Source organism: Microcaecilia unicolor, chromosome 5, assembly GCF_901765095.1.
Source record: "Microcaecilia unicolor chromosome 5, aMicUni1.1, whole genome shotgun sequence".
NCBI classification, from domain to species: Eukaryota; Metazoa; Chordata; class Amphibia; order Gymnophiona; family Siphonopidae; genus Microcaecilia; species Microcaecilia unicolor.
This window is the reverse complement of record NC_044035.1, coordinates 318,318,182-318,330,480: the sequence shown is the minus strand read 5'-3', so window position 1 is coordinate 318,330,480 and position 12,299 is coordinate 318,318,182. Positions and strand designations below refer to the sequence as shown.

The 12,299-nt window shown below is 40.4% G+C and overlaps 1 protein-coding gene across 1 annotated transcript in view; it reads left to right on the top strand.

Moving 5' to 3' along the window:
• Positions 1-1,603: 1,603 nt before the first annotated feature.
• TSHZ3 (teashirt zinc finger homeobox 3) overlaps positions 1,604-12,299 on the top strand; it is a 218,844-nt gene continuing 208,148 nt past the window's right edge. Inside the window, exons 1-2 of the mRNA XM_030204403.1 lie at positions 1,604-1,655; positions 2,334-2,954. Coding sequence (XP_030060263.1) covers positions 2,915-2,954 — 40 coding nt within the window. The 5' untranslated portion in view covers positions 1,604-1,655; positions 2,334-2,914. The remainder of the gene's footprint in view (positions 1,656-2,333; positions 2,955-12,299) is intronic.

Below are 12,299 nucleotides of genomic sequence, written 5' to 3'. Positions count from 1 at the left end.
CATGCCTCTCAAAGATTAGTGCTCAATTTCCTCGTCTAAGTATGTCGCTGCCTGACATTTTTGTACCTAGTTAGGCTGTGGCTGACTTCTTTTCCCCTGGTTAAGTTGTTTGGTATGTTGCTTATTTGTGTTGAATCGGAGGCTCTGTTCTTTCCTGATGAGTTGTGTCGTTGCAATGTGCAGTCAGTGTGACACTGATGGATGCGCCCAATCGTTAGACGGACAGATGTTAGGGCGGATCTAACGGCATGCAATGCCATAGCAGCAAAGAGAAGAGGGTGAAGGAGAGTGAGAGAGAGAGAGAGAGAGAGAGAGAGAGAGAGAGAGAGAGAGAAAAGGGAGGGAGGGAGGGAGAAAAAGAGAGATTGGGCTCAAAATATCCCGATTCAGTGAAAGTCACTTATTTCGGATCCAAACAACGCAGCCAGACACACACACACACACACACAGACTGGATTTTGTCTTTTTTTTTTAAACAGCGTTTTTAGCCTCTACAGGCAGATCTGATCTTCAGTAGATATCATATGCGATCAGATGATAACTGCGACTATGCGAGGAATCCAGCCATTATCCATGATATGGAGCTGAGTGAATTTGGCAGCGGAAGCGACATTTGACAACTCACCATTCTCTTGTTTTGCAAGATTGGTTTTTTTTTTTTGTTTGTTTGTTTCGCTTCCCAACAGTAGCACTTCCTGAGGACACAGGCGCTTGCGATTTTCATCCTACAGATCACCTTTAAAAAAAAAAATAAAAAAAACAACAAACAAAAAGAACTTCTCCATCTTTTCCTGTAAAGTATTTGAATTTCCTGTAACTTGAAAGAAGGGAAGAGGAAAAAAAAAGAAAAGGTCGAGTCTCTTTATAAGATGTGAAGACGCAAACATCTGCATTTTGTATGGTATTTGGAATTATCCCAAATCTTGCAGGATGGGGGCTAAATGAAAAAAAAAATTTTTTTAATCTTTCCATAAACGTGACATCATTCTCTTTTTTTTTTGTCCCTCTGCGAACTCAAAAAAAAAAGGGGGAAAAATTGCAACGGGTGTGTATGCTGCACTTCTTTAAAGTAAAAGAAGGCACTTGGGATTAAGAAGATCGCCTCTGATTTGCTGCGTCTGTTATTTAATATCTATCAGCTACACAAAGAAAAGAAAAAGTACAATTGGCAGCCAGGAAGGTGTTTGGCAATAGCTTCTCATCCATGTTCATAAAGCACTTGAAACACTGTTAGAGTCCATCCCCTCTTTCTGATGTTACATTACTGCAGCCAGGAGTACATAATCAAACCCATATTGCATCGATTCGTCGTCGCTAATCCAAGGTTTCTCAAATGAACTTGGACAAAAGTGATCTGCAGGAGAAACATTCAAACAAGAAACGCGTGTCTTTTTATGCCACCAGATTTACTGTTTTCATATGCAGTACATAGAACCCTTCCTCATCATTCCAATAAAACAACAGTAATTACTAATAAAAGCAAACTAGAAAGCTCTTTTTCTTGCCTCCCCAATAGTCTTCCACTTTTGCAAAGTGGCGTTTTGGGTTGGCGTCAGCAAGTAAGGTGTGCTGTTAAATCTCGTGTTGACCCTGTTTATGTCTAAGGGGTGAAAAATAAAAAGCAAAAGATTTCCCCAGGAATCCTTCTACGGTTTGTAAGTATGCTTTGCATTGCACTTCACTTACGCATAACAATAAAACGCCGAATAACCCAAAAACACTGAAACAAAATTAAATATTAAAAGCCGCGGGCACATTTGTATTTTGCTTTCTGCGAGCAATTTGGGTTGTACCTCAGTGCAGAAAACAGGAATATTTGCCCTTTTAATTTTATTGAAGTCGTATGCAGGGTTTTTTTTTTTTAAACCTGTCATCCTGGGAGAATTATGAATGCTTTTAGCACGAACCCTGGCAGATTTTTAAAAATTGTATAAAAAATGTGTGTAACATTAGTTTGTGTAAGAGTGCATGAATGGGAACGAGGAATTTGACTGGGGGGGGGGGGGAGGGTGTAGATGTAAGATGCAGGTACGAAGGACAGGGCGGGAGGGGGAAGGGGTTGGGGAGAGGTCTTCTACGGTCCTTAACCCTATTTGGGAACATGTGATCCGTGAAAGAGTTAAATTGGTAAGATACGTGTGTGTGTGTGAGAATGATCGGTGAGTTGAGGTGATTATCCCTGGAGTCATGTGTGCGCGTGTGTAAACTCCATGAAAGAGTTAAGGTGATAGTCCCGCGTGTGCGTGTCTGTGTATGTCAGATTGAGAGACAGCGAGCTTTGCCCCTCTTGCCAGACTACTTTGAGTGACGCGATCATCTCGTTTTCTTTTAAGCTTGCCTGTTGCAGCTCCGGCCCCGACAAGAGAGAGAGAGAGAGTGAGGATCGCACGACTGAAGCTTTTTACTCCAATCCTCTTGATGCCGTGACATCCAAGTAGGGGAAATCCACTCTCCCCACCTCCTGCTCCTGCTGCACCTCCTCCTCGGATACACACACACACACACACACACTTACATACACCTCTCCGGCTCCTCTCGCCCCTCCTCCATCTTCTGCTTCTTCGGCGGGGGCGAACATTTTCTTATTTTCTTTTGTTTTCTTTTCGCGTGTTACAAACTTCCGATCTGCTACTGCCGGAGGGGGGGTGTATGGTGTGCTTGCGCGTGTGTGGTGCCTCCTAACGTTTCTGCTGCAGTACAGGAGCGAAAGAGCGAGAGGGGAAAAAAAAAAAAAAAAGCAGCCCCGGCCAGCCGAGAACTGGAGCAGCTCAGAGGACCTCCGGGGCTAAAATAACTCTCTCCAAAGCGGAAGAAAAATTTAAAAAAAGATCCACAGACACAACGCACGCACACGGGCGCACTCGCATATTCAGCCACAAGCGAGGAAGAGAGAGAGAGACCCAGCCCTCGCAGCATGCCGAGAAGGAAGCAGCAGGCGCCTAGGCGCGCAGCAGGTACGAGAGCGTTCCTGTTTCTGTTTAGCTTATGGTGCAATTTACTGTGTTGTGTGTTTTGGTTTTTAAATGTACGGATCTACGCATATTTTCCCGTTTGATCTTTGTTATAATTTTGAAATCCTTTCCTTCCCTCCGCCCGCCCCGCTGCACCAGCCATGTCCCCTACTTGTAGAACATTACAATAGTTTTACACCCCCCCCCCCCTCACTGAAGAATATTTTCTTGCGTAGTATCTTGCCTGCTTTTGATTTATTCATTGGCTTTCTTCTTGTTCTTCTCTCCCTCTCTCTCTCTCTTTTTTCTTTTGGGGGGGGGGTGTCACATTTTGGAGGGAGCAGTTTGTTGGAAGAAGGCAGGACAGTAGATGGGATACAGCTGGGATTAACAGCAGATTGGAAGGTGAAACAAAAAAAAAGAAAAGTTCAGTGACGGAGCCTACGAGGATTTGCATGCTTCACGGATACTGTGTCTACTATGGTTACTTTAGTAAGATCTTACAAGCTTGTGGATTTTTTTGTTTATTTTTGAATTCGAGCTGGAGACAAAAGATTAAAAGACCTGTATGTATGCTAGCAGCTGTCGAGATTTGATTTTAATTCCGTCTTTTATTCGGCCCTTTTATGTTCTTCCCTTAATATTTTTGGAACGTTGTTGCAGGCCCTCTTTTGGGACGAGTTTCTGTTAAAAATGTCAGCTATTCCTAACCCAGAACTACTTTATTTTTCTGGGAAAAAAAGTATAATTTTACAATAATCGTCAGCCAGATCACCGTGGAATGGACGAGGTTTTTATGGACTATTGCCATCCTTGGTTTGATGGCTGATTGATTGTCTGTCATCTGGCTGCCTTTGATCTATTCATTCCCGATAAACATCAATAAATCACTTGCCATGGCAACATAGGGCTTAGTGACGTCACAATGCCCTGTCAGTTCTCTGCCAGTAGACAGTAACTTCAGGTAGATCAGACCCATTGCTTTGAGATAAATATCTCTGATGATATTTTTTGATATGTACGTGATGCTAGGGACCCTTGTAATGCTAGGCAAAGTATTTGTGGGACTTGAAATTGTAGCCCAAGCATCATAAAAGTCTCCAGGATGAAACTGTACTGCTTTTCAGAAGTAATCGCGGTACTAATATTTGGGCCAGTGTAATAGCTAGAGTCATGGTTGAATAATAATGTAAGACTTACATTTCATTATATCAATCCCCCAAAATGTCATCCGTCAGTCATGCCCTCACAAAAGAAGTTTTCTTTTGGGTACTGTATAGGTAACCAGTTTTCCCATTATGTGTATATTAGTGCCCCAAAACAAATATTAAATACACAGTGGGTGAGCATCACCTGAAACCAAAACAGAAACCAGGCAACTTTTTCATCTTTGAAACCTGATTCCTATTTCTAAATCAGGGAATTTGTGCTAATAATTGCTGAAAAATCAACCATATAATGTAATAATCAGGGTTTTCATGGTCTTCTTTCCTTTTACTGAATTGTGAATGGAAATCCTTTCAGAATGGAAGTGTGGCCTATCATGTCTTAGGAAACAAGGGGCTTGATTTTCTTTTCAAGTTAAAAGTTTGTCTTTACAAAATAAATGTAGGAGAGCACAAGCCCATTGTGAATTTAAGTAGCAGTGTGAAAAAAAAATAACAATAACTTTGGGTGAACAATAGATCCTTCAGAAAGTTGGCCTGCGGAGTGCAGTTATTTTGGACTTCATTCAAAGGCTTTCTTCTTCTGCTGAACAGAACATTTTTTCAGGCCTTACGGTAGAGGGTAGGCCACACTAGGGAACCTTGTTTAATTCATGTAGCCACTGTACAGTTCCCTCTTACTTTGGCAGAAAAGTATGCTTGTATTCTCTCTGTTTTTTTTCCCCTAATTTAAAATGCTGACTATTGTATTGGATCTGCGGTTTCACTTACTACTAGTGGTTTTCCCTTCCTTGTGTCTGGCACTCTTCTCGCAGCTCGGAAAGCGCACAGGAGAAATGGTAGGTTAGTTAAGAAATATTCATGACCAAAAACAAAACTCGGCGGCAGGACTAATAGGGGATGGAAGAACGGTTTTGCTCTATCAAAATGACCCGTCAAAACAACTTTGTTTCATGTTTGATTTAATTGTCTTTCTTCTGACAGGCACATTCATCAATAGCTTAATGGTCAATCAGATGTTGGCAGAGTGAGTGCTTTCATTCTTCCCCATACACCGACTTTGGTTTCATTTTATCAAAATGCCGTGGCTTAATGGATAAGGGGGGATGTAGAATGACTGAACGTCTACTTATTTAAGGAAAGTAGAAAAAAAAAGATCATTTATACTGTTGATAGGTACTTGGAGACAAATAAGTGAGGCTGTGTGAGTTTTGTGCCTGTGTGTCTGAGGCCTAGGTGACTTCTAATTTTTCTTCTTCATTTTTGGCCCCCACAGCTGTGAGTTATAAGGTTCATGACTGCTTTTGTGGCATACTGTGAGTGATGACAAATTGATTGCTTTGTACTGATGGAAGTAGCAAAAAAAGAAAAGAAGATAGATGCCTGCTGATTGGTAACTCCGGAAATCCAGTCCTCAGCAACCTTGAGAATGCTTGAGAAAAAAAAAAAATTCCCCTCCAAACTGAAAGGTCCGCTCAGCCGTAAAAAAAGAAAAGTTGTTTTGCCAGCTTCATTAGTGTTCACCTAATTAGCTGTAAACCTGATGGATTCCTGACAGCTTTAATGATTGGAGATGACAAGCTCCACGTAGTGTCATCCAGCAGAATTAGGTTTGCAGCTAGTTTGATGTAATCAAGTTGATATTACACAGTCCTGGTTGCCTTTAGTTGTGCATTAACTCAATTTTGTGCTGCAGGTGACAAATGGGCTTTGGTACCTGGATAATCATGTCATTGGAGTTAAGGCCCTCTTAATGGGCTGCAGTAGAATAAAAACAAAGAGCTATGGGCTGCACAGAGCTGGCAAGACATAACAGACAGGTGTGCACATTTTTCTTGTCTAACCCAAGTGTTAAGGCCAAGTTGCAAAAGGCTGCAAGTCTTTGGGAATCTAAAATACATACATAGAACAAAAAATAAAGGATTATTTTAGCTTGTCTGCTTTAAAGCTGTGAAAATACAAAAAAAAAAAAAAATCACAAATCCACCTGCCAAGAAAACAAAAAAAGGGGGGGGGGGAGGGCAGAGGAGGCCAGAATTGCAGCTCTTGGCTAACCAATTCTCTTTCTTGACCAGGAAGGAACCTCCCTCACCCAAGTCCTTCTCAAGGTGCAATATCTAGGAAAGCTGTGGTGTACCAATGTTGACGGAGGGTATTCAGCTGATGAAAACTATAATTATACCTTGCCTTAATTATTGTTTTCATTGTCTCCATTTATTTTCAGTAGATATCTCTTTAAAGTGTAGGATTTTGTTTTTCTTTGCAATCATCCATGAACCTAAGCTAAGGATGCACATACCTATCTCCAGGTCATTTAAGGCGGCCTTTATTTTGAAAGAGCCAATGTAATTTGCTCGTCTTCACAGGAAAGGCTAGAGGCTAGTCTGACTTGTTTTAAGATCCCTTTTTTAGTTGTTGAACATCCATTTTAATTTATGTGAAAGATGCTTTCCATTAGCATAAAGAGCGGGGGTAGGCTGAGCTTTTTATGTGCTCTAAAACGTTCTGAAACCAACAGTGGTGAATAAAACTAAAGTGGAGAGAAAAAGTATGTGGATAATATTTCATAGACAGGCGTGTGCTCTCAGGGTTGAGATGCTGTGATTGAAATACAGATAAAGAAGCATGGAAGGTGAATTATATATATATGTTGCTAAGGACATTGAAAAACAATAAGCCACCGTAAATGCAGTGAGAGAGGATACCTACAACATGAAGGTACTTGCAGTGTCAGCCATTGGTACATTATTTGCCTGCAAACCTGCCACACATTTCTCTGTTGGACAGCGATTCTCCCTAGCAGCAAGCTGACAAAATGATTAGTTATGGCTGTCCTTTGCTTCTTCTTTTTTTTTTTCCCCCTTGCAAAGAGTAAGGAACAATGCATAAAGAAAAGGAAAAAAAAAATAAAGATCATAAATGTAAGAAGACCTAGAAGGTTCCAGTCCATCATGGGCTGGAAAAAGGAATTTACTAGAATCAGTTGCCTGTGCTCCCATTAACCTGACAACTGTCAATTAGTGCTTCAGTGATCTCCCAGGTCACAGTTTATCGCATGCTGTAGATGTCATTTTGCTCTCTCTTTTGCCTTGAGCACTATCATGAACAAAAGTGAAACAGTCGATAACTGATGTATCAGCACTTACTTCTTAAATTGGCTCTCAAGTCCCAGCTCTTTTTTTTTCTTTCTTTCTTTCTTTTGCTTAAGATTGTTTTGTAAAGTGATTAGAATAAATTGAGACTGCTACAACCGGATAAGAGTAGTTTCTAGCAAGCTAAGGCTGTACTTTAGAATTAGTGAGATTGGAGCATGGGAAAAGATCACTTCCTGGATGAAGAACACAGCACATCTTAAAGTGAGCATGCAACAGTCAGTGCTTTAGCTGTGCATCTGAAAAGGACCTTCGAATAAACCCAGTCACTATAGAGGAAACTACATCGTAATTAGGTCTCTCGTGTATGGTATGTCCAAATATTTCATAACTCGCCCAAATCCAGCTTGGATGGTTTTCTGGTGGCATTCTCTCCCTCCCTTTTCTTTTCTATTTACACCATATCAACATCATGCTTACGTTATGCTGTAGTTCACAGATCTATATCTATCTACCTATATCTATATCTATCTATGTTATACTGAATGACTGCAGTATGCACCAGACTGTAGCCCCATATTTTGTGCAAAATCCCTTGAGAGTCTTTTGCTTCATATATTAGCCCAGGTGTTCAGTATAGGAATGTTTTCTTTGATTGTGTCAGCTCCCCTCCCTGCCTGCTCCCGCATGCATGTGGGTTGTCTCTTTGAAGTTAAAACTGAATGCATTATATTGCATTTAATAACAGTGATGCAGACAAGAAATTGAGGGGAGATAATGGGCAGCTGTAATTAGACTGAAAAGACAGGCCTTCTTCGACACATGTATAAAATAGTCATATAATAAGATAAGATGACAATTTTATGAAAGGTTGATAAAGTGTCCTGGTACATGCATTTAAATGTCTGCATATCGTTTTTTTTACGTCTAGTTTCCAGCATTTGCAGTTGAGCCAGGATATTAATTAAAAAAAATAGTAATCCAATGATACATTGAGTATACTGCTTTTAATAGTGGCATTTCCCAGCTTTAAGAATGAAGCCATAGCGACTCATCATTTTTGTTGACTTCCCATATTCAGTAAATAAAAATTGCCTCAGAATCTAGTTCAAAGGAGTGGAATCGTTATTCCTGAGTAGAATGTAATTTCTGAGGGTGTAAAAATGCAGAATACCAAAGTCACTGAAATTGTTTGCCTTGAAAAGAAAAGGTTAGACTCCAGCTTAAGACCAAAATATGCCACCTGAAATTTTTTAGAACTGAATCTGCTAAGTTTGATTTTTGGATCTTGTCTTGCTGTCCAAAAGCACTCCCCCCCCCCCCCCCCAGACTTGAAGGACAACCCTTTTGCTTTCCTGTGTGTGTGATATTTAAATACTTCAGCTGAGAGCTTTTATAATATGCAATCTCATTACGCTGTTAATGGAAGATGGTGGTTCAAAGGCCGTGCTCAGCAGTAGGTCACATTACCTGGGAAAGCCTTTTGCCACTCTGTTTGCTCATATATGGAAAGTACGACTCTTGAAGAGCAATTTAACTTTCTGTGTTTGTGCTTAATTATAAGTTATTAATTTGTACTGTCAGGACACATGTTATTAATTATGACAGTCATTGCTTCACCCAGAACAGCTGTTTGGGAATCAGGGAAACAGGGTGTGTGAGCTCAGTTACTCTTTTGATGCAGGAATTTGACTAAATAGAATTAGCCTTTTCTTAGCCATATTACTGCTAAGGTTTCCTTCTTCCTCCTGAAAAGGAACTGTACCGTTAGATAATGTTTTACTGAACTGCACCAGACGATAACTGTCATAGCTTTAAAGCGAAATACAGATTTTCTTTCAGATTATCTAGATCGCTCACGATTTGCGTAGCACTTTTTACAGTGAACAATGCGTTTCTTAAGGTAGGGAAGGCGGAAGGACATGTAAATAAGTTGATATTGCACAGGGGAGTCATGTCATCATGGGTGCCACGACCAGCACCCAATACAACTGAACACAGTCGCAGAAAAAAAGAATCACTTTTATGAAAAGACAGATGTGAGCCCCAGTTTTTTCTCCCCCATCCCCCAATATTTCAGTTCATGTGTTCAATTGAGCATTCTGGTTTGGCTTCGTCTGCGATCTCTGCAGAATGCATGTTGCATATAATAGGCTATTTTTGATGAACAATCCAATGTACATGTGGGGTTGAATTTAAATTAATATTAATGAAGCTTTGAGTGAATTTCGTTTGCATATGTAAAGGCCTGTAACCCTCTCACCCATTGACTCCTACTTTTATTTATGAACTTGTTCGCAGGGAAGACTTGCAGGATTTTATTAAATGAAAAGGAAAAAAAGCAGTGTTTTTAACTCGATTGTTTGGGCCAGTACTGTGTGCAGTCATTATTTTAATAAGAAAATTCTTGTTGGGGTGTGTAAAAGTTAGCGTATCAAGTCTGATTACCTATTATGTTTCTCAAAATTTGACTTCAGTTTTCTGTTTAGGCCTCGTGAACAATCTAGCAACAATATTTAATACAATCAAGATGCTTCCTTCCTTGCAAGCATTTGCCTTACCTCTAATGTGTTATAAATCCAGGAAGGATTGGATGTTCTATAATTAATTCTGTTAGATGTAATTGCTATAATCACTTTGAGGATACACATAATAAAGGTAATACGCTAAGCATGGAATAAAATATAAACACCTTATTGTAAGACTCTAAACAAGGTGCCTTTTTTTGCTTGGTTTGTGAAATGTTGTTTGGTGATAAACGTTTGGCCCTTATTTTCCGATATTTCAGTGTGTTTCCATCTTGGCAACTCTTAGAGCGAATGGGTTGGAACTGAGACCGTTTGCTTATGGCTTGAATACATTGGCTTCTTAAGTCCATCAGCAAACTTGCTTTTTGAATGTGAAGCTTGTGAGTTGCTAGTTGTTGTATGAGGTTCTCAAAGCAAAATATCATTATACAGATTATACTGAAAGGTGGTCGTGCAAGGTAACAATAAGACTTGTGAACTTTCTCTTTACAATACAAGTATATAGCACGTATCCTAAGCATGTGAAGGCCCGGTTGTGACTGGAGAAAGGCTAGCACAGGTTAGAGGTCTGAGTGAGGGTAAATATGTAGATGGCAAAATATTGCAGACTGGTTTAAATGTTTGCTTGTTTGTTTTATTTAATAGGATTTATTTACTGTCTTTCTGTAGAAATTCATCCAAGGTGGTGTACAGCAAGAATAATCTGGACATAGACAATTATAGCAGAAGAAAGCATTCAAATAATAGCACGCATTATGGCATAGTAGTCTACTTACAATGTCAGCACAATCCACATTAAAACATCTTAATAGACAGCATTGCTTGTAAGTAGAGGTAGAACATATAGACAGATAAGCTAGAGTAACAGGAGATAAAAAATGAGGCTGTTGCATGTGAAGTCGGAAAAGGTGCATGAAAATGATCTCGACTAGAGTAGGAGCAGATAATCAAGTCCTGCTGCAGTATGTGCAGCTGGTGTTGGTCCTTGTGTGTGTGACTAGCTGGTTAGTTGCTCCTTTTACAAGAGGCTTCCTGAAGTAGAGATAGTCTTTTGTTAAACAAAGACTTTCAGAAAGCGCAATTCATAGTGTGGAGGCTACTTTCGAGAAGGCGTCTTGGTGTGTGTCACATCTTGTGATTTCCTGTGGAGAAGTTAGGGATATTCTTTGGAAGGACCTTAGGAACTTTTTTTAGTCTTGGTATTTTTATTGAAGGATATTTAATCTTGAAGAATATTTAACAAAGAGCACAATATAAAGACAGTAACTATATCAATACATGATAAAAAAAAACACACGAACAAACTGACATATATCATGGCTTCCACATTGCACATAAGTTTAAAGAAAAGAGTGTCATAAAGACAAATTTAAGTGGAAATTAACCAACATTAGAAACAGAAGTTCTCAGGACCTTAGCGACTTTGGAGGTGTGTAGAGGAAGATCCTGTTCTTCAAGTACTATGGCCCATTTTCTTGAAGGTTGTAACTGCCCTTTGAAAATAGAGTTTCTCTAAGATCGAAACAGAGCGATAGGTACTTTTGATATTGTTTTGAAGTGTACCTTGATTCTACTTAGTTCAGTTGCCCTTTTGGGAATCTCCAGATCTTCTGGTCCTAATCAAGCCTTCATTCCCAGGTTCCTACACCGCCACATTTGATCAGATTCTACATGTCTTAGATGGCAACCAGTTGTCGCACATTGACCCCAGAGATTGCTCATTTTTTGTGGCATGTGCCGCCATCTATTCTGCTGCAATAGCTGGATAGTACAGAGGTGCAGAAGGGGCCCAGAGATTCAGGGCCACAAGACTTACAGTGGGGGAAATAAGTATTTGATCCCTTGCTGATTTTGTAAGTTTGCCCACTGACAAAGACATGAGCAGCCCATAATTGAAGGGTAGGTTATTGGTAACAGTGAGAGATAGCACATCACAAATTAAATCCGGAAAATCACATTGTGGAAAGTATATGAATTTATTTGCATTCTGCAGAGGGAAATAAGTATTTAATCCCTCTGGCAAACAAGACCTAATACTTGGTGGCAAAACCCTTGTTGGCAAGCACAGCGGTCAGACGTCTTCTGTAGTTGATGATGAGGTTTGCACACATGTCAGGAGGAATTTTGGTCCACTCCTCTTTGCAGATCATCTCTAAATCATTAAGAGTTCTGGGCTGTCGCTTGGCAACTCGCAGCTTCAGCTCCCTCCATAAGTTTTCAATGGGATTAAGGTCTGGTGACTGGCTAGGCCACTCCATGACCCTAATGTGCTTCTTCCTGAGCCACTCCTTTGTTGCCTTGGCTGTATGTTTTGGGTCATTGTCGTGCTGGAAGACCCAGCCACGACCCATTTTTAAGGCCCTGGCGGAGGGAAGGAGGTTGTCACTCAGAATTGTACGGTACATGGCCCCATCCATTCTCCCATTGATGCGGTGAAGTAGTCCTGTGCCCTTAGCAGAGAAACACCCCCAAAACATAACATTTCCACCTCCATGCTTGACAGTGGGGACGGTGTTCTTTGGGTCATAGGCAGCATTTCTCTTCCTCCAAACACGGCGAGTT